Genomic DNA, 23880 nt, shown 5'->3' on the forward strand with positions numbered 1-23880 from the left:
CTAGTTATATTCATTGCAGAATAAGGCCATATACAAAGAATCTAATCCAGTATGTCACAGAGCTTGTGTCTGTTCTTGAAGTGTCACCAAAGACCACAAGATCAAGACATATTTGAACACAAAACCAAATTGTGTCAACTGTCAAGGCCTACTTCTGTGCATGCCATGGAATAAAATTGGTCATTTCACAGACTGAAATGACCATTCCACCTAAAGAGTCTTTCAGTCCTATTGTGCAATAACTATCGAGTTCTCAGAAGCCAGTCCTAACACCTGCCCAAAACTCTCGAACCTTATCTCATTCAAAGTACGTGGTTGAGGTGAGTGGTCCTCTAGGCACCTCAGATCACAACTTGGTAATGGTTCTTATTGAATGAATACCTTCTCTTGTGGAAATTCTCAGCCTCAGTATTGTTTGGTATTACAAGAATGTGAATGGGAAGATCTCTGAGATTTCTGTTCATCTTTTCCTTTTTTGGATTACTATTAAATTTTCTGATGTTAGTGTTTGCTTATATCAGATCAGTGAAATTATTCTTGTAAAGATGAAATCCTTTATTCCATACTCCACCTTAAAATTTCATTCTTTATCTAAACCTTGGTTTTCTAATAAATGTGCTAAGCCTGTTCAAGATAAGAATGTTCCATATTGCAATTGACTCACATCCAAATGTCTGGTTTCATTTTCTGCATTCACTAAAGCTTGCAACAGTTGTAAAGCAGTTATTAATAAAACCAAACTAGGTTTTGAACAGGCTCAGAGTAGAAAACTTGCTTCTTGTAAGGGAATATAGGTGGGAAACTTTTTCCCATCTGTACTCTCACCTTTGTTAAAACCTGGGGGTTCTCTTGCTTCCTCAGCTAAAGATAAAGCTAATTACTGGCATTCTCCTTTTCTTCTAACCCTTATATTGATGATCTTGGTAAGCCTCCTCCTACCATTCCCAGTACATTCCACTCAATGCCTCATGTGGTCTTCCATCAAATGGATGTCAGAAGAATATTGAACAATTTTGATGTCAAGAGAGCTTCAGGCTGTGATGGTATTTCTCCATTTGTTCTCAAAATCTATGCTGCTGAACTTACTTTTGTTCTGTGTTGCATTGCCTTCTTACACTTTCTTATTCCACCTGTGTTTTTTTCTTCTGCTTGGAAATTTGCTGATATCCAACCAGTTCCTAAAAAGGGTATCAAGTTTCTGCCATCCAGTTATTGCCCTTAATTCTACTCTTTCTAAAGTAATGAAAGCCATTAAGTGCCAACTCCTAAACTATCTCAACCTTCCATCTGATCAGTGGTCACCAGTATGGATTCTATCAGTGCCGATCCACTTGTGATATCTAGCTTATGTTACCCACCTATGGATACGTTCAACAAAAACTTTGGTTAAAATGAAGCCAGTTGCTCGTTACATTTTTATGGCTTTTGATTGTGTATTTGACATAAATGTCTCTTAAACAAGCCTTCCATCTTGCTGATTGCCACCTGTTGTTTGCAGTTGTGTATCCAGTTTTCTCTCTGATTACTCTGTGTGAGTGATGGTAGATAGCTCTTGGTCTTCTGACTTCTTTACTAATGCTGAGGTTCCCCAAGCTTCAGTTCTCTCCCTCACACTTTTCTTCTTATGTGTTAATGCCAACCTTCCACTGACTGGAAAACCTATCCATAATTTTTCTGATGTTAGCACATTGCATTCCACCTTTCAGTTTGAGAAATCCTGCTCTGCTTAAACAGCTTCAACTGTTCCACTACCAATTCCTTAAATGCTGATCTCCAGATAATTCTCCACTGGGGCAAAGAAAACTTAGTTAATTTCATTCCTTCTAAAACTCAGTCCTGGCTCATATCTCACAAAAAGGATTCTTATACTCCTATGCTTATGTTCAATGACACTCAGATTTCTAGACAAGATCACATATCTCTATTAGGTGTTACCCTGACTTATAATCTCTCTCTTGGCATAAGAGAGATTAGAAGTCAGGGTAATACCTAATGTTTTTTACTTGTTTTTACTTAAACGTTTTTACTCGTATTCATAAATTTCAGGCCAAGTCCAGAAATAGAAGACATGGCCAAGGTTTTAATACTAAAATAAAACATAAAATTTCTATAGCTTATGTTGAGAAGCGCCTCCGTGGGCAGGAGCAGTAGTGTGTAGTACACGCTTCTTGATTAGACCGGGGTTCGAGCCCGTGACCACCAAATATAGAGGATGCGGAAGGTCAGGGAATGACCACCGCATATCCCCAGCCCGGACGAAGGGTGAGAGTTGGCGTCAGGAAGGGCATCCGGCCGTAAAAATTTCATGCCAAAACTATAAAAACGCTGACCCCATATATACATAATGGGAAAAAGGTGAGGACAAAAAAAAAAAAAAAAAAAAAAAATACCTTATGTTGAGAAAATTTAGTAATTTTTGAAAGACCCAAAATTATTATTTTTTAGTATTTAAATTAATTTTTTTTATTTATTTACTGATCTAATAGTTCCCCCAGAACTTTACCATTACCTTGTTTTCTATTATACTGTTATACTATGAATACTAAATTGAGAGAGAATCTTAATTGAACCCAATTACTTTCTTTCGGGATGTTTCACATCTGCACTTACTCTAAAATATCAATTGAACTACAACCCCAATCTAAGAAAAAATGCCGACAATATTCACAAGAATATTTGAAATTTGGATTTGTGCCCTCTATTAACAATGAAACAATGCCTATGTGCCTCTTATGTGAAAAGACTTTTAGTAATGATACCATGAAACCTTCGAAGATGAAAGAACACATTGAACAGATTCATGCCGATAATAAAAACGAAGATCTTAAAATTTTTAAGGTGCTGTAGGAAAAATTCAGAAATCGGTCAAATTTAAATACATTTTTTAAAGCATCAACTTATGCTGATACGGACTGAAGGCATCATTCAGTATCTCTCTTTTTATAGCAAAAAAAAGAAAAGCGTATACCATTGGTGAGGAGATTATAATAACAGCAATTAAGAGGTGATTGAAACGATTATAAAGAAGGATTCCTATCCTGTTTTAAAATGTCTGCAATTAAGTGCAAATACAGTGAAACAATGCATTGATGAGATGGCCGATGATGTGAAGAAAACCTTGGGTGTCTGAGCTTCAAAATTGCAAATTCTCCACCCAATTTGATGAGTCAACTTTCGGCAATTCAAATATTCAAATATTCTAATACCTATGTGAGCCTTTTAGATTATTATTGACAAGTTTTTATTTGCCATGTATATGAAAGTTGATGGAAAAGATGAGACAATTTTACAATTTTTGGAAGAGCACTTTAAGAATTTAAGAGCACTTATTGGAGGCTTGAATTGGTGGAACCCATGTTTAGTCTCCAGAGCTAAGTTCCGGTCAGCCCTTCCCCATCTCTTCCATCATGCAGTAGGATTGATGACTTTTGAAGTTATGATGAACATTGTTGTGAGATCCAGTCTTCCTTACATTTCTAGGGTACAGCTCTAAAACGGTGTTCGCAGGCCAGCCACTAGTTAGACACCGGACCGAACCTATTGGTAACTCTCTAGGAGGCTTCCGGATCAGCTAGTATATAATCTTGCTACATCTACTCTGCCAAATAGTGACTGGAGGGAGTCCGAGTAGTGTGTATACGGGGGGGGGGGGACATTGTCGAGGCCATGTTATGTCAAAGGATCTGGGAATATTCTTACCATGTGTACGCCATATCCAAAAATTTCATTACTTCATATGGCATGTCCCCCACTTTTTCTTACTATTGAATACACCATAAATTGTCAAATTAATAGAGTAAGCTTATCTGCGAAAAGATCTAAACCTCCCAAACACTTCCTAATTCATTTCACAAATATACGTGGTCTCAATTATAATCTCAACGTTGTCCATTTCCATTTGCAGTCTGCCAAACCCCATGTACTTTTTCTGACAGAATCTCACTTATCATTTGATTCAACTAATGCTCATCTCAGTTGCCCAAATTATTCGCTGTATGATTCCTTTCACCTCAACGCTGTTACTTATGCATATGTCCGTTCCGATATTCCCTGTCAGAGACTTGGTAATTTGGAATTTCCTCTTTTCGATCTTCTCTGGCTTAAAATCTCTCTACCTCATTGTGTCAAATTCATCTGTTGTCTCTACCGTTCTCCCAACTCCACTAATCACTTGGAGCTCTTTGACTTACTCTCTTTGCAACTTGACTTTCTCCAGTCCAACTTCCCTAACAGTGAGGTAATTTTCCTTGGTGATTTTAATGTTCACAACTTCAGCTGGCTTCCGTTTTCTAGTCACACTGACCCAGCTGGTCGAGATGCTGAGGCTATTGCAATTACTAATGACCTTGCGCAGATTGTTCATTTACCTACAAGAATACCGGACAATTCTAACCATACAGCCAACATGCTTGATATTTTTCTCACAAACAACCCTTCTATGTACATGGTCGAAGTCAGAGGTCCTTTAGGCACCTCAGATCACAACTTGGTGATTGTCTCTTCTCCAATGAAGATAAGCATATGAGCAGAAGAATCCTTTTTTGCGAGATATAAACAAGACTGAGTTTTAGAAGGGTTGAAATCAACTGAGTTGTCTTTGCCCCACTGGAGAATTACCTGAAGATCGGCACTTGAGGAATTGGTAGCTGATTTTCGAGAAGTGAAGCTGATTGAGCAGGACAAGGTTTCTCAAAATGGAAAGTGGAAGGCAATGTGCTATCATCGGCAAAACTATCGATAGGATTTCCAGTCAGTGGAAGAAGGTCATTAATATACAAGAGGAAAAGAGTGGGGGAAAGAACTGAACCTTGGGGGACACCGGCATTAGTGGAGAAGTTAGAAGACAGAGAGCCATCTACCATCACCGTCAGTGAGCGATCAGAGAGAAAACTGGATAACCAATTACTAAAAACAGTTGGCAAACCATAAGATGGAAGCTTGTTTAGAAGACCTTTATGCCAAACACGATCAATAGCCTTTGAGATGTCAAGAGCAACTACTTGTGTTTCACCGAACCTTTCCATTGAATTAGTCCATAAATGGGTAACATAAGCCAGAATATTAAAAGTGGGATCGACACTTGATGGAATCCATACTGGCAATCGTTGATCAGACGGAAGGTTTCTAGGTAGTTTAAGAGTTGGCAGTTAATTGATTTCTCCATTACTTTAGAAAGAGTAGAAGTAATTGCAATGGGACGATAATTGGATGGGAGTGATTTGTCACCCTTTTTAGGAACTGGAAAAACTTTTTAGGAAAAAGGGTGATTTGTCACCCTTTTTAGGAACTGGCTGGATATGAGCAAATTTCCAAGCAGAAGGAAAAACACCTTTGGAATAAGAAAGTGAAAAAAGGCGGCTAAGAATAGGAGTAAGTTCAAGAGCACAGGTTTTGAGAATAAGTGGAGAAATACCATCAGGACCTGGAGCTTTCTTAGCATCAAGATTCATCAAAATCCTTCTGATATCCTTTTGACGGAAAACCACAGAAGGCATTGAATGGAAGGCATTGAATGGAGTGAATGGAGTCCAACAGAACCATCTGGTTTGGACAGAGGTGGGAGCAGAGATGGGCAAAAGATGCAGCCAATAGCTTTGGCAAGAGACCAGAATGCTCGGCTACCATTAGGGCAAGAAGCAAGTTTTCTACTCTTAGCCTGTTCAAACTCTAGTTTGGACTGATTAATAACTGCTTTACAATTTTTGCGAGCTTTGGTGTAGGCAGAAAATGAAACTGAAGAATTAGAAACAAGCCAAGTACGATATGCAACATTCTTCTCTTGAACAGCCTTAGCACATTTATTGGAAAACCAAGGTTTAGATAAAGGACGAGATTTTAAAGTGGAGTGTGGGATAAAGGATTCCATTCCTGCAAGAATAATTTCACTGACACGATTTGAGCAAACGTTGACATCAAAAGTTTTGAAACAGTAATCCGACCAAGGAAAAGAAGAAAAGAAGTCTCGCAGGTCATCCCATTTTGCATTCTTGTAATGCCAAGCAACATGAGGTTGGGAATAGCCATGAGATAAAGGTTCCATTGGAGAAGAGACAATCACCAAGTTATGATCTGAAGAGCCTAAAGGACCTCTCACTTCGACCGTGTACTTAGAAGGGTTGTTTGTGAGAAAAAGATCAAGCGTATTGGCTGTATGATTAGGATTGTCCGGTATTCTTGTAGGTAAATGAACAATCTGTGCTAGGTTATTAGTAATTGCAAAAGCCTCAGCATCTCGACCTGCTGGTTCGGTGTGACTAGAAAACGGAAGCCAGCTGGAGTTGTGAACATTAAAATCACCAAGGAAAATTACCTCACTGTTAGGAAAGTTGGACTGGAGAAAGTCAAGTTGCAAAGAGAGTAAGTCAAAGAGCTCCAAGTGATTAGTGGAGTTGGGAGAATGGTAGAGACAACAGATGAATTTGACACAATGAGGTTGAGAGATTTTGAGCCAGAGAAGATCAAAGAGAGGAGATTCCAAATTGCCAAGTCTCTGACAGGGAATATCAGAACGGACATATGCACAAGTACCACCTTTGAGGCGAAAGGAATCATACAGCGAATAATTTGGGCATCTGAGATGAGCAGTAGTTGAATCAACCGATAACTGAGATTCTGTCAGAAAAAGTACATGGGGTTTGGCAGACTGCAAGTGGAAATGGACATAATTGAGATTAGAATTGAGACCACGTATATTTGTGAAATGAATTATTAGTTTGACAATTGATGGTGTATTCAATAGTAAGAAAAAGTGGATGGGACATGCTGTATGAAGTAATGAAATTTTTGGATATGGCGTACACGTATACCCAGATCCTTGACATAACGTGGCCTCGACAATGCTCCCCGCATGCACACTACTCGGACTCCCTGCAGTCACTATCTGGCAGAGTAGAGGTAGCAAGATTATACACTAGCTGATCCGGAAGCCTCCTAGAGAGTTACCAATAGGTTCGGTCCGGTGTACTAACTAGCGGCGGGCCTGCCAACACCATTTTAGAGCTGTACCCTCGAAATGTAAGGAATATTGGATCTCGCCACGATGTTCATCATAACCTCAAAAGTCATCAGTCATACTGCATGATGGAAGAGATAGGGAAGGGTTGACTGGAACATGGGTTCCATGGGTTGACTGGACTAAACATGGGTTCCACCACTTCAAGCCTCCAATAAGCAAAGTGGTGGTATTTCACTGGTTGATGAGAGTCATCTACCACCTAGTACTGCCTGGTAACATAGAGGGGCGGCATTCCTCCATGTGGTGTGGGCGCCACACCTGGACCCCTACTTACGTTGGTTCACACCTGGGTGGTCACCCACCATGTACTTGTGCATGGAGGTTATACCCAGGATTACTAACAGTCCCACCATCGTGAAGGTGCGAGCAGAGGATTTTGCTGTCACAGACCGTCTGGACTTCGCCGAAATTGGGTTCACTTGTCTTGAGTGTCACCCGAATATCAGTTCCATCAGTGTTTTAGACTCCCAGGTAGCAAGTACAGCTTGTCTGGCATATCTGAGAGAATGTCTGTGACAACCTCAAGGACCAAATGATACTGATGGGATTCTGCCTCATGCTCAGAATAATCACCTGAGAGGGCATAAATTAAAATTGAGGAAAGACATTTGTAGGATAGACGTGCGGAAATTTGCCTTTAGCCAACGGGTAGTTTGTTGGTGGAACAGACTTCCATCCCTTGTTGTGGAAGTTGATAGCCTAAATAAATTTAAGGCTCAGCTGGACAGGTATTTCGAACAAACGGAGGGGTGAAGTGGAAGGGTTTTTTTTTTTTTTTTTGGCTGATGGTGCGTAAGCTTTCTTTCTTGCATCATATGCCTCTGCTAACCTTTGTATCGTCTGCAAACTTGGACATTAAGCTTGATATACCATGGCTCAGCTGGACAGGTATTTGTCCAGAAATAAATCATTACACCATTTGATATAAATATCGAAAATGTGGAGCCAGGTGACTTAAACAATGAATTCTTTGATATGGATCAGCATATCATAGACATAGAAGCTGAATTGACATAGAAGCTAAATCCTTATATAATAATAAAAGTATCAGTGATTATTGGAAGAATATAAACATTACAACAAAATATTCCAAAATTTCTGCAGCCGTTGAGCCATTTTTACTTGTGTTTCCCTGCACTTACATGGTCTAAGCCAACTTTAATCACATAAATGGCATTTTAACAAAAGAGAGGAACCAACTAAATTTGGAAGGGTGTGGCAAGTTAAGATTAAAATTCACATACCTCAAACCCAATATTAAAGAGCTTATTAAAACCCATCAATCACATCCTTTGCATTAATGATGTTCAATAAATATAATATTTAATATGATATATAAAATTGAATAAAGAATATGTTAATTTATTTTAATATGTTTTATTTTTACAGAGAAATTCAGAAAAAAAACGGAATAAATTTAAAAAAAAACAAAAAAAAAACAGATACTTCAAAAAGTAAATTTTTAAATTAAAATAAATAAAAAATATTTGAAATATTTTAATTTCAAATGATATGTACATAAAGTATATGTATAGCCCCATTTAGAGCTTCATTAAATGTTTCCCGTATTTTTTGATATAAATTAAGAAACATATCCTCTTCACTGCAATTAAACTCCGAAACAGTCCTTATAATATTGTTGTTATTTTTATTATTTTTTTATTAAATGGTTGGGGGTTGATGAAGCATAAAGGATTTCATTAAGGGGTCGTGACTCCAAAAAGTTTGAGAACTCCTGATTTAAACAAAGTTAAACCACTGCCTTATAATAGAATATGATTTAGGCAACATATGAAAAATTATATAATTTTTTTAGACATGCTTTTCCTTGTGATGAAATTTTCAAACACATTTGATAATTGCTTTACGAATTTTTCAAAGCAGAAGAGAATTCTTTTAGACTCAAATTTATTTTGCAACGAGAAATAATAATAAATCTCCTACCTTGTTTCTTTTAATAGCAAAACAACATTCTTGAACTTTTAGTAAAGAGCATATGAAATTTTTGAATTCAATGTGAAAGGTGATCCATATTGAAAAATAAAGATAATGCCTTATTTGACATAAAATATATGGCTTAAATAAGAGTTCCTGTTTTAAAGTTTGTTTCAAATTTCAAGAGTTCGTTTCAAATTTCAAAATTCTACATAACAGTTGTCCTACTTGGAATGTGGTTCCTTGGAGGATTCCTCTCCCCCCAAATTTAAGGTAAAACCCTTTACCTAATCATTTTAACATTGACTTGGATGTATGTCTTTTTCAAAAAAACTACAAGGAAGAGATGATAATTGAGTTAATTGGTGATTAATTGTAATGTGTATTATCAAACTTGCAAACACCACTGACTAAATAGCTGTATTATTTTCGATTTTAGCCTCTCTAGATTGCTTTATCAGGGGTGTTGTCATACTGTTATTTTCCTTTCTTTGGTAGCAATAAGGGAAAGTTAATTTTGTTCTGAACAGTTTGGATTCTTGCTCGTTCAAGGCTAGTAATTTTTCAGAAAAAAAAATAATGTTGGGAGCAAACGAAAAACACCAAAATTTAAGATGCCAAGAAAGTTATCTATTTTATAATGGTAGGAAGTGTGAGTTTGCATAATGTCTGTTTTATAGGCAACATCACACTAAAAAAAAAAGATTGAGTTGTACAAGGTGCATTCTAATTTTAAGGGCTCTAAATCGAATATATATATATATTTTTTTGAATATAAAAAACAAAGTATTTTATTGTGACTGTTTTAAAAAATAGTAAGAAGTTAATTTAGAATATTATCAAAAGATGACAGCATAATACAACACAGCACGTCAATTGCACTCCAGACAGTGAGTATGTTTATAATACAGAATTTGCTCTTAATGGGGAATAATCTTGTTGTGAAATTCATTGGGAAATGTGAAAGTTTGTTCCAACAGCATTATGGATATGAAAACTATGCATACTGGGTGGGAAGGTTTTGTGCATGATAGGAGCCTTATGAGAACAAAGTTCATCAACCAAGTCCTCAAACTGGTCATTCCGAGGCCAGCATCCTCCAGTGGAGAAATTGTTTTGGGTGACAGGAGATTAACAGTGGTTGAAATTTCAGTGGTTACAGGCATTTCTGTTGGCTCTGTGCATACTGTTCTTCACGAAGATATCAGAATCAGCAAGGCATCGGCTAGGAGGGTTCTGTGGCAGCTTTCTCAGAAACAAAATGACAATTATGTCAAGTTGTGTGAAGCTCACTCGAATGCTTTAGTTTTAGCTCACTTGAAATGCTAACATTGTTTCTCCTTGATTATAGTGATAGATTCCATGATGAGACATGGATTCCATTGTTTAATCCTGAAATTAGGCATCAGTTCACCCAATGAAAGCATGCTGTCACTGCTGCCCAAAATGTTCCATGTTGCTGCAAATGCTGAGAAAATGATGGTTGCTGTTTTCTGGGATATTGATAGAATAATTAATATCCCAGAAAACAATGACAATAAATTCAAATTCAAGAAGAGATTCTGAAGAAATATCTATGTAGAATGAATCACATTTGATCCTATAAGTACTGTGCTCTGCCTCGTGCTAAGATGCAAATTTGAGGTTATCTCACATCCTCTATACTTCCCTGACCTAGCACCTAGTGACTTTTCTTTCCTTCCAGTGATGCAGAATGCTCTTAGGCAGAAATTTTCCTAGCTGACACCTCCAAACATAGACTTCACAGGTTGAAAGAAAAGTGTGAAAAATGTGTTCCTTCAAGGAAATTATGTTGAAAATTTACTTGTGTTTCATTTATGTATCTTGTGTATTTTATGAGAAATAAATTTAGAGAACTTATAACTTGAATGTGCTTGTTATGAGCATTGAAGCTCCTCAGATTAATAATTCCCCTTCCCCTCCATTAGAGAACATGATAATATGGGAGAAAAGTGAATAGAATTTTGAATGATTTGTACTATCATAATGACCTGTATGTTCACTGGGTGTAACAAAGAATGATTATGATGAATAAATAAATAAAAAAATAAAATAATCAAACTAGGGGGCTTTGCCCCTGCTTGTTTGCTCGGCAACCCCTGCACACACTTTTCTATGTAAAATGTAGAGGTATGATGGAGTAAGTCAAATCTTTTCTATGTAAAAGACACCTGTCGAAACACATTGATGGTCTTCCTCCCCTTTTTTACTCCTATCCTTCAGCTATCTCCCTTGCTCATGCTTTTTTTGTTTTCTTTTGTTCTCCATCAGGAAGATCAGGCAAACCCTGATGGAGAGCAGCCAGAGTACTGTGGACAGCCTGGCTCACCTCCCAGTGGTTGTGGCAGGCAACATGGAGTCCCACTTGGGGTCCTGTGGCCAAGAAGCCAGCACAAACAACAGTACCGAACACTAAACTTCACCTTCAACACACAACACTTTTCTGTTTTACAAAGGTTCTGTATTCATCACAAGAGTACTGATGGTGCACGGGTGGCACCTTACCCAAACACTATGCCACTATGTCAGATATATAATCAGGAAATGACCTATGTAATTATTTACCTGTGCATTTGTAGTGACGTAATTGCCCCGCCCACCCCACCCTACCACATGGCATTCCCAAGGTGGAATAAATATCACTATTTAATTATTTACCTGCTTTTACATAGGTCACTTAGAAAAAGGCCTTTTGCTTCAGATTCCATAATGCATGAGGAATATTGTTGCACCCGAAAGAGCAAGACTAAAATATTTAACTAAAATATTATAAAGATAGCAGTGAAATATCACCATATAATTTATCTGTAATGGAAAAACTACAAAAGTAGTATAAATGGAATTGGTTTAATTGTATCTCATATTGTGACTATTCCTTCACAATGAGTTACCCTGTATTGCACTACTTCGAATCGAATCTCGCCTCGGGCTTGGATCAGAGTAGTGCAAAAACTTGTGAGGTGCATTATGGTCACAGAAGCCGATGCTCCAACAACTAACAAAAAAACTACTTCGAATAATAATGCTTCACCTAGTAATGGTAGAGAAGACTATTGTTACTTATTCTCAGGTGATACCACCACCCAAATGGCACCGTTTCAAGGCTAGTTGGCCTATCATCGATGGGCGGGTAGGGTTACCCCAGTGTTGCAATCGTGCCAACCCCATTATAATTCCACAATATGAGAGATGCCAGTTTGTGCGTATAGTAGTAATACTAACAAAATAAACACAACAAGGCGTAACAAATTACGGATTGGTAATATACTATAAAGATAGCAGTGAAATATTACTATATATTTATCTGTAATGGAAAAAACTACGAAAGCAGTATAAGTGGCACTGGTTTAATTGCATCAAAGTGGTGCTATACATGGTACTGCGCTGTGAAGGAATAATCACAATATGTGATACAATTAAATCAATGCCTTTTATGCTACTTTTGTAGTTTTTCCATTATGGATAAATATATGGTGATATTTCACTGCTATCTTTATAGTATATTACCAATCCATAAATTATTATGCCTTGTTGTGTTTATTTTATTATTATTATTATTAACTAAAATATTTACAAATTATACAAATATTTAAAATATTTATAAAATACTAAACTATTTACAAATTATACAAATATTTAAAATATTTATAAAATACTAAACTATTTACAAATATACAAACTATATTTGGTTCCTTCATCAGCTATCATTACAATGGAACATCAAGTGATGCCATGCGTGGTCATGTATTACAGAGTGAATCATGTGCACGAGGTTGGTGAATGTTATGGAGGCAGTCTTTCAATGGAAGACAGCAGTGTAATTATTTACCTGTACATTTGTAGTGACGTAATTGTCCCGTCCTCTTCTCCCATTGACTCGAATAACTATCACTTGGAGGAAAACTTTTTTTAATGTGTAGAGAGATAAAATAAAAATGAAATGAAGCAATGTGTTACAAGTTTTATATTGTGTCCTGCACTACTGTTGATAAAGGAGGCAGTTCCCTCTGAAGGCTACAGTTGTTTTTATCACTTTTATTTTGTTTTATCACTTTTATTCCATATAGTGTAATTGATATTCTTTATATTTTATCTTATTGCTTTTATTGTACAATCAGTGTATTTTATTTTATTTTATCATTTTAATTTGATCCGGTCTTATACTATATTATTCCTATTTGAATAATGTTTCAGTTATACTGTTGGTGTATTATTGCAGTTGTTATGAACGTGTCCTCCGCTATGCCGTTATGTCTGCATAGTGGCATAGTGGAAGACAACAGATTTATGTCCTTCCTAAAATTAAGTTTCTAAACTTGTGTTATCTGTTAATCTTTTTATTAATCGTTTACACTGAGTGGACAGAAATCATGGGATACATACCTAGTAATGGGTAGGCCCACCTTTTGCCTGGATAAGGGCAGTCACACTGCTAGGCATTGAGTCCACCAGTTCACGAAAGCAAGCATTTTACAGGTATTTCCATCCATGCTTGCTGCACTTCTGTCCATAATTCTGTTGTGTTCCTGGGTGGAGGATCCAAAGCTCAAACAGACCTTTCCACGGCATCCCAAAAATTATCCACAGGGTTCATGTCCGGTGAATGGGGAGGCCATTCCATGGTGGTAAAATCTGTGGAATGCTCTTCAAACCATGTTCTAGTCACCACGACTCTGTGGGGAGGTGCATTGTCATACTGGAAGAGTCCATTGCCCTGTGAGTGCATAATGACCATAAAGGGATGCAGATGGTCTGCATCCCTTTATGGTCATTATGCCTGGACTGTTCAGAGATGCATCTAGATGTACCAGAGGTTCCAACGAACCTCTGGTACATTTGAACACACCCCAGACCATTACTGACCGTCCACCTGCCTGAACTGTTGATATGACGGGTGTTGATATAGCTTCGGGTGGTTTCTGCCAGATACTCACCCTGCCGTCCGCTCGAAATAACTGGAAACAGGATTCATCGGACCAGGACACCAATCTCCAATCATCCAAGGTCCAGTGTCGATGTTCTTCTGCTGAATTGAGGTGTAGAGTTCTGTGTCGTGGTGTTAGCGATACGACTCTGGTGGGTCAGCAGCCCCCGTAACCTATTGCAGCTAATGATTGCCTGATGGTCTTGATGGAGACGTTTCTGGCACCTCGTTGAAGTCAATGGTGATTTGTGCCACTGTCGCTCTAGTTGGCTGAAACAATGCGAGATAGATGTCGTCAGCCACTTTCATCCACCACCTTTCTCCACCCACAGCATTGTACATGATGAGATGTTATTCTGCAAATGGCATATTCCCGATACACTCTTGATACTGTCGAACGGAGATAGTGCAATTTCTGTACCACCTCCTCGATAGAGTGACCCATGCTTTGGGCACCCACTGTCATCCCTCTTTCAAAGTCAATTAACTCATGACTTTTACCCATACTGACATGGAATTACTGTCTATGTGAATGCAGTGATGTAGTGTACTTGCCAAGTTGTGGGTTTGTCCACTAGAGGGATGACAGTGTTGTATTGCCCAAGAACCAGGTATCCTGTGAATTCTGTCTTTTCAGTGGACTTTATTTTATTAATGATTTTATTATATATACAGGGTGATTCACTACCAGTGTGACAAACTTGCAGGAGGTGTAGGGGGCACAAAGACGAATCGGAATCACATAGCATTGCAAGGTCCGAAATGCCTTCATCATGCGGTAGAGGACGTTGAACGGGAGGTCACGTGAACAGCGATCCCGCTGGTAGTCAGCATTTGCGAACTGGTTCCCGAGGCAGTAGGATGGATGAGTATTGAAACGTTGAACTGGCCGACATGCACCTCGCGTATGGAGCTGCGGACTGTAATGGGCACGCCGCTCTGCGCTTTTACCAGGAACGTTTCCCGCACAGGCTTGCTCCTCATCATATGATTTTCGCATGTGTGCACAGAAGGTTATGTGAGACTGGTTGTTTTACGAGAGGTACCACGAATCGAGAGCGAACGATGAGGATGCCAGACAATGAAGAGAATGTCCTACGTCTTGCAGAAGGCAATCCGAGTACGAGTACTCGAGCGATAGGCCAACAATTGGGTATTTCCCAATCAACTGTATGGAGGATACTGTCAACAAACCAAATGAGTTCATACCATCTGCAACGCGTCCAATCATTGGAGCCTGCGGATTATCCACTCCGGAGGACTTTTGCTACTTGGTTTCTTCAACAGAGTGCGGCAGACAGCGCATTTGCTGCGTCCGTATTGTTCACGGATGAGGCAAGTTTCACAAGAGAGGGAACCTTCAATCAACATAATGCCCATTTGTGCACAGAAGGTTACGTGAGATGTGTGCACAGAAGGTTATGTGAGACTGGTTGTTTTACGAGAGGTACCATGAATCGAGAGCGAACGACGAGGACGCCAGACAATGAGGAGAATGTCCTACGTCTTGCAGAAGGCAATTTGATGTTTCTCTGTCACTGTTTGGGCCGGCATTGTTGGAGACCACCTCATTGGACCGTACCTTCTGCCCCTTCGTTTGGACGGTAGGGCATACTTGACCTTTCTACAGCAAGTCCTGTCCGAACTTATTGAAGAAGCACATGTTCCTCAGTCGTTGCGCCGCTCAATGTGGTTCCAGCATGATGGGGCTCCCCCACATTACACCAGTGACGTCTGCCAACATCTAAACGTTACATTTGGACAGCATTGGATAGGTCGTGGTGGTCCGGTTCATTGGCCTGCTAAATCGCCGGATCTATCATGCCTGGACTTCTTCTGCTGGGATCAAATGAAGACATTGGTGTACGAGACCCCCGTTGATTCAGTTGAAGACCTCGTCGCTCACATCTCTGTAGCTGCCGGGGAGATTCGAGACACGCCAGGAATCTTCCAGAACGTTGAGGGATTCCATGCGGCGGCGCTGTGAAGCCTGTGTGACTGCTTCTGGTCGAACTTTCGAACACCTTCTGTAGCATGGCTTTTTGCCAATGTAAAACTTGTCATTAAAATGATTTCTGTTACACTAACGAGTTGCTGTTTCTGTTCTTTTTCTTTGCTTCTTTGTTCACGTGGCCTCCCGCATGAGAAGGCATTTCAGACCCTGCAATGCTATGTGATTCCAATTCGTCTTTGTGCCCTACACCTCCTGCAAGTTTGTTGCACTGGTAGTGAATCACCCTGTATATCGACACTTCCAAATATTTATTTAATCACTCTTTAAACTTCCATTGCTAGTAAGAGGCACCAATTTTTAAAATTTTTCTGTAATTTTTGTAAATTAAATCAAGTCCTCCTGTGTATCTTTGCCCACCAATATTTTCTAAGTGATTATATAGATTTTCTGTTTTTACTCTGATGTTCTGTGAATTATGAGACAATTTTTTGTGTAGTATTAAACTGGCTAGCAAAAGTCTTTCTTTGCTCCAGGCAGTTTCCATTCCCACATGGCATCTGTGAGACACACGTAACAGGCATCTACTCTTGTAATAGAGCTTTGATTATTGCCTGCTAAATGAAACCTGCTGACAGAAATACAAATGTTCACATTGTATCTGCCTGATGCCACGTGAGCATTTGGGTTTCAGTCTGTGAGTCACTTTCTTTATTAAGATTTTTGGTTTCTCTCATTTATTTTTGTTTGATAATTGGGTTTAGCAATTCATAATTAATATATCACTGTTTTCAATTCAGTATAAAACCTACTTTTTTATAATTAAAACAAAAAGGGGTATTGCACTCATGTCATGTGAGTGTCTTTGTTAAATTGAGGGTGTGAGTGACAGAAGGTTAAATCTATATATGCTCTGTCTCTGCAGTGCTGGGTGGTAATTTTTTCACATGTTGGATTGCTTTTTTTGATGAAAAGCAGATTTTCTTACATTTTTCGTATAGTGGTTTTCCTAGTTATTAAGATTATTACTATAATTAATACCACTCATATACCACGTGAAATTAATAATATGGTTTATTAAGCTAATCGCCTAGATCACTATACAATTTAAGGTGATGTTTCAGGCATCTTACCAATACCCATCATCAGACCATGCTACTGTCAGACTCCTCTTGCCATTGCTCCCAGAAACCTGAAGTGGGTATGTATTGGTAAGATGCCTGAAACGTCACCTTAAATTGTATAGCGATTAGCTTAATAAACAGATTATTAATTTCACCTGTATATGAGTGATATTAATTAAAGTAATAATCTTAATTAGGATTAGGTAGGAGGGCAAGAGGAAGACCGCGGAAAAGATGGATGGAGGTGTAGAAGAGGACTTAAAGATCATGAGAATAAGAAGTTGGAGAAGTTTGACTTCTGGGAGGGCTTACTGGTGGAACATCATTAAGAAGGCTAAGACCCATCCTGGGTTATAACGCAAGAAGAAGAAGAAGAATTTTAATGGAAAATTTTGAATGGAAGAATGTTACATGGAAAACACCATGTAACATTCTTCCCTAAGTATATTTCCTAGTTATCTTTCCTTAATTTGAATCTGTGTCCCCTTGTTCGTGACATCCTAGAAAGAGAAAAAAATAAAATTTGTCTCCATTAAGCTTGCTCAACACTTTTATTCTCTTAAACACCTCAACCATAGCTGCATATTTCCAGACTTTGCAACTTACAGAAAGTCTCTCCTGTACGAGTATCTTTTTTCACTCAAAACTAGTTTTGGCAAAATTAGAGCTCAAGTCTTTCTCAGAGTTTTTTTACTACTCTCAAGCAAGGTGATATCAGAATAGTAGATTCTAAATAGAAATCAGGAGAATGAGTATAGGTAAGTAGGATAGTCACATATTCAAGTTTAACCCAGCATTATTGGGTTTAGTTATTCCAATTTTTCCATTTTACAGTTCTGCCATGTGTATTAATTATACACCTGGCAGAACTTTGCATTTACCAGTGTTATTCGCAACTGGCATTTTTCTGTCGTGTATAATTAATCAAGATCTTGTTGAAGTAGGATACCTTGGTTATTGTTGTTTGCTGTCTTGCCCACCTTTCTATCATCAGCAAAATTAGACATTATGCTTGCAGTACCTAATATCAATAACAAATATCAGAAATAGTAAGGGACCCAGATTGACTTTGGGTACACACTTTTTATGGGTGTAATACATGATAAAAAGTTTACATGCACCACTACGTTAACTGGAACACTTTGACAAAAGCTGTAAATGGAACTGTTCAGACTTTTTTAGCCTGCACAACACTTGTACATCAGCAGGCACTCAATCAATAAAGGAATCCTGAAATCAACCCTCTTATATCTGATGTTATTGTTATACAATAGTTATTACAACTTATTGAATAAGCACTTATTTAAGTTGAACTCTTTATGTCATATTTTAAAGTTAAGAAATACATTTTTTTATTATTATTGAGGTTTTTCTAATACTAATACTGGTTTGAAAAAATATATTAAAATGTTTTATGTACAGCTGTTGTTGGAGAGATATTCAGAATTGGTTCTGTTAGTCCTGGTGCCTTGCTGTTTGAAGCATCCAAAGAGTTTCAGGTATGACTTACAATATACATAGGCATAGATATTTATAGTATTTTTTACTTTGTTTTTGATTATAAAACAGAATTTTAAATAAATATTTTAGAAACTAGAATATTGTTTTTCCTAAATTTTACTTCTCCTTTGGTGCCAAAATATTCCCTGAATGTAATGCAATATTTTCTTTAATAGTATCCCAAGTTTCTGTTCCCCATTTAAACTAACCATTTTCTTATTAAATTGCTTTCTGTCCCTGTATTTAAAATTTAACTATAATTCCAAATTAGAAGGAATTTAATAATTATGCCCGGAAGATATTTTCTGTCAACTTTCAAAACAGATTTTTTTTTTTTTTGGTAATATGTTAATTTAGGTTGATTCCAGTGAAACATGAAAATAAAAATATTCTTAATTCGTAATCAGATGAACTCCAAATTGAATACACCTGCATTCCTGTAGGTGTTGTACTCTTAATTTCGTTTTGTGTGGAATAAAGCTGACCAAGATAACAAATTTTTCTATATTGCTTAATGTAGTTATTGCTATATAACTTGAACATTATTGTCTTGCATCCACCTAACAGTCCATGTTCTTCACTTCCATACTTCTGATTTCTGTTAATAAATGTTTTATTTATTAGCAGAAATTGGAATAGAATATCCACAAGAATGGATGTTTATTGCTAAATAATCAATTTTTGACTTCTTTCTCATCCCTGTGCTTAAATTTCATTATAATTCTAAATTAAAGGAATTTTTTTGATTTCACAGGCTTTTGATACTGTTCCACATGAATGAATGAATGACTATTGTATAAATTTTGAGGGGGGGGGGGAGGACAAATTACTGCTGTGTATAAAGGGTTTCTTTGATTGGTAGAGACACAGTGGTTGTTAATGGCCACTACTGTCCATGAACTAACATTATGATTGGAGTTTCTTAGAGTTCATTGTTGGGATCCTTGCTGCATCCATTCTCTACAGGAAACCTATGCAGAACCTTCCTCTACAGAAAGGTTTCCTGTAGAGGAAACCTTTCTCTCTACAAGAAACCTATCTAACTTCTCAAATTTCTACCAACATAAAGAACTATGCCATCTATCAACAAGATCGTAATACTTCAAATGCCGCCTGTGGGGGGGGGGGGGTGTGACCATCTTGGTCAGCTTAAAGATTCCGACCAAGCAAATTGTTTTGCAAACTGAAATTGAAGTTGTTGCCATATGTTTGATAACCCAGATTGCGTTAACACTAGTATCAGTCTGTCTCCCACCAAGTCATGCCTTCTCTTACCAAAATCTTGAAAACCTGCTAATGTCCTTCCCCTGTCTGTCTGTCTCTTGGGGGGATTTCAATGGCAATCACCCCTTATGGGGATTGACTAAATTAAATAGACATGGCCGACTAATTGAAACCTTTCTGGATAAGCAAAATCTTACTGTTCTTAATACTGGTGCACCCACTCACATACCATTACCAACTGGACAAACTTGGCGCCTCCATAGCCAGGTGGGCAGGAGCAGTAGTGCGTAGCACATGCTTCTTGATTAGACCGGGGTTCGAGCCTGTGACCACCAAATACGGAGGATGCGGAAAGGTCTAGGAATGACCACAGCGTAGTTGCTAATGCTCCTAAAAACCAAACAACAACAACAACAACAACAACAACTGGACAAACTTCTGCAATCAATCAATATGCTCCCTGATTGTGTTTCCAATCATAGAATGGTCTGTTATGGACGATCCCACGGGAAGTGACCATTTTCAGATTATTTGCAATGTGCTCACTGCACAACCACCATTAGCCCAATCGTCCAGGAAATGGAAGTTCTCGAGCCAAGTGGGTCAAATTTCAGTCAGTTGTCACCCTGTATGAGCAGTTTATACGAACACAGTCGATAGATGAAGCCACAGATTATATCACTTCACAGCTTCTATCTGCAGCTAAATGTTCAATTCCTTTGTCAGATCCCCAGTCCCGATGGCATAACTATTGGTGGAATGAACACTGCACAAAAGCAAAGAAGTTAAAAAATAAAGCATGGAATTTATTTCGTAGATCCCCAACCACAGCTAATCTTATCAACTACAAAAAGCTAAGGGCAAAAGCATGTTTTATTCAAAGGTAAGCCAAGAAGAATTCTTGGATTCGGTTTGTATCTACTATAAACAGAAACACTAATTCCAGGCTAATATGGAAGAAAATTAGGCAGATTTCCGGCAAATTTCAAACCACCCCCCTCACCAATTCTTTGTAGCTTCTGGACAAGAACTCTCTGCTCCTGAGGACATAGCAAATGCCTTGGGCAAAACCTTTGCCCAAGTTTCAGTGGCATCAACTTATTCTCCAGATTTTTGGAAAATAAAGACCAAGGCTGAACAACGAGCCATCAACTTTCGAATCTCAGTTTTCCTTCTGTATAACCAGCCTATTCTATTTTCTGAACTCCTACACGCCATTAAAACGACACACAACAGTGCTGCTGGGCCAGATGGAATATCCTATATCATGTTCCTCCTCAAATAGGCCTCTGAGGTTGGGTATATTCATATTACACGTTCTTAGCGTTTTTTCACCAACCTTTCATGAAATAAAATAAAATAAAATAAAATAAGATAAAATAAAATAAAACACAACAAATTCCCGATAACTATATTTACAATAACCTGTATTTACAAAATTAATATATACGTATTACAATATTAAAAGTATTAAAACACAAGATTAAAATGCATTAATTATTTAAAGGTGTACTGAATAATAGAGAATACTGCTGAAGAAGAAGGCTGGAGCCTTTGAAAGCTACGGAATTTTATCGCTTTTAACTTAGTATATTTTAATGCATTTTAATCTTGTGTTTTAATACTTTTAATATTGTAATACGTATATATTAATTTTGTAAATACAGGTTATTGTAAATATAGTTATCGGGAATTTGTTGTGTTTTATTTTATTTTATCTTATTTTATTTTATTTTATTTTATTTCATGAAAGGTTGGTGAAAAAACGCTAAGAACGTGTAATACCTATATCATGTTGCCTCTTAAATGAGCAGAAAACCCACTACACTATCATTATGGGGGACTTAATGCTTAAGGTTGGAAAGAGACAAAACAGCACAGAAAGGGGAATTATAGGAAATTTTGGAATTGGTGAAAGAAATGAAAGAGGTGAAAGACTTGTGGAATTTGCAGAATCTTGAGGAATGTCAGTAATGAACACTTTTTTTTTTTCAAGAAAAGCGTGAACAGAAAGTGGACATGGAAGAGCCCAAATGGGGCTCTTCCAAATGGGGCTCTTCCATTGTGCAGTCATGGAAGAGCCCAAATGGGGCTCTTCCATGACTGCACAATCTGAAATGAAGTTCTCTGAGCACTACAGGTGGGCCTAGTATGTTTTCATGGAATTATGTCAGTGATAGAGAGGAATTTTGCCAGCAAGGACAATGGTGATTGTCCCTTTATATAAGCAATAGTTAGGCCACAAATTGAGTATTGCATACAGGTTCGGAAACTTTGTTTTAGGAGGGTGTAGATTCTTGTATTCTTGTGTAGATTCTATTATAATGACTTGAGTTCTGTAAATTATAGCTTCTGGAAATTAGGATCTGTGAGGAAACCCCATTGAAGTGTTTAAGGCTTTAAATGGGTTCAGTAAATTATGACACATATCAGTGGACATAAATAAGTATGGTTGCAAGATAAATGTGTGGGAACTTATGTCAGTTAGAGGATTTCATATTTTGTTTTCAAAACATTAATCATGAATAGTATTGGAACCTATAGTACTTAGTACCAAGCATGGGTTGAAGGTAGAGAATACTGAGGATGTTTGTTGACATTTGGTATAAAATTTTGTAGATTGTAATTTTTGGGAAATGCATATGAAGGAAGATTTCTCCAGAAACCACAGTAGAAGGGATAAATGAAGAAGAGAAGAGTTAGCTTTGTGATTTCGGTGTTGGATAGTGAATGGATGTTAATTGGTTGAGAAATGTGTTTGGACTGGTGTGGAAGAGAGCAGTGAAGTTACCAATGCCAGGAAAACAGTGCCCATGTAAATGCATATAAAAAAGGCAGCAGCAGCATTAGAAGAAATTGAATGTATATGAGACAAAAAGTGGAGAGAATTTGTAATGGGATTATTAGTATTAGTAGTGGCAAATGATGCAAAAAAGCAAGCTTATAAAGCATCAAAAAAAAAAAAAAAAAATTACACACTTCACCCATTCATACCACTAAGAATTTAAGAATTTGCTTGTTCTTCCTTGAATTTATTCAAACCAGCCACTTCCATAACAAAAGATGGAAGTTTGTTCCAACAATAAACCACCCACTGATTGATGGCAACCTTCGGACATCTATCCAACCATCCTTCCTTGACTAGAAGTTATGCCCCTCATGCATAGTCTCTCAGAAAGAGAAAACATTCCATTAACATTTAGCTTACTCAATCCATTCAAGGCCATAAACATCCCAATCAGATCTCTTCGCAGGTGCCTAGTCTCCAAATGAAGAATTTGCAGAACTGAATCCTTTCTTGTTAAGGGCATCCTTTTGTTCCTTTCACCAATTTAGCATTAGCATTAGTAGAGGCATATGATGCCATAAAGCAAGATTATACAGCATCAGCCAAAAAACAAACAAAAAAAAAACCCCTTCCTATTTCACCCATCCATTCGCTCCCAATGTTTGTCTAGTTCTGCCTTGAATTTATTGAAGCTGTCAACTGCTACAACAACAACAGATAGAAGTTTGTTCCAGCAATCAACCACAAGCTGGCTAAAGGCAAACATCTGCACATCTATTCTACAACTCTTTTATCAATTTGAATTTATGTCTCCTCAGTTGATTAATCTGGGCAAGAAACGGAATCCTATCATCATTGAGCTTGCTCAAACCATTCAAGGCTTTATACACCTTAATCAGATCACCTCGCAGGTGCCTAGTCACCAGACACTGTAATTTGCAAATTTTAAGCCTTTCTTTGTAAGAGCAAACCTTTGTTCCATTCACTAATCTTGTTGCCCTTCTCTGTACTTGTTCCAGCAGCTCTACATCCTTCCTAAAATGAGACCTCCGGACCTGTATACAGTACTCAAGGTGTGACCTGACCATTGCCTTATATAGGGGATAATCACCTCCTTGTCCCTGCTAGAAAAAATTCCTGTATATCATTGACAAAACACCATGAGTTACTCGTGCCAGAAAATGTCATACCTGAATGCACAATTACCCCCAGGTCCTTTTCATTCTCTACCACCTTGAGTGTAATACCACAGAGTTGATATGTTACTCTGGGGTTACTGCTACCCATATACAGTACCTTACATTTGTCAATGTTAAACTTCAGTTGCCACCTCTCAGCCCATCTGCTCAACATTTCTAGATTCTCTTGCAGTAGCGTACTGTCATTAGTGTCATTAAC

At 37.8% G+C, this 23880-nt stretch overlaps 1 protein-coding gene across 3 annotated transcripts in view; it reads left to right on the forward strand.

Moving 5' to 3' along the window:
* The window catches only part of Vps16A (vacuolar protein sorting 16), a 489369-nt gene that overhangs the window by 194190 nt on the left and 271299 nt on the right, over positions 1 to 23880 (forward strand). For all 3 annotated transcript variants that reach the window (XM_090381825.1, XM_090381827.1, XM_090381826.1), the window contains one exon: positions 18393 to 18469. In XM_090381825.1, coding sequence (XP_090237951.1) covers positions 18393 to 18469 — 77 coding nt within the window. The remainder of the gene's footprint in view (positions 1 to 18392; positions 18470 to 23880) is intronic.

The sequence above is a fragment of the Mastigoproctus giganteus genome, chromosome 9, assembly GCF_048544385.1.
Source record: "Mastigoproctus giganteus isolate SK-2022 chromosome 9, ASM4854438v1, whole genome shotgun sequence".
Lineage (NCBI taxonomy): Eukaryota > Metazoa > Arthropoda > Arachnida > Uropygi > Thelyphonidae > Mastigoproctus > Mastigoproctus giganteus.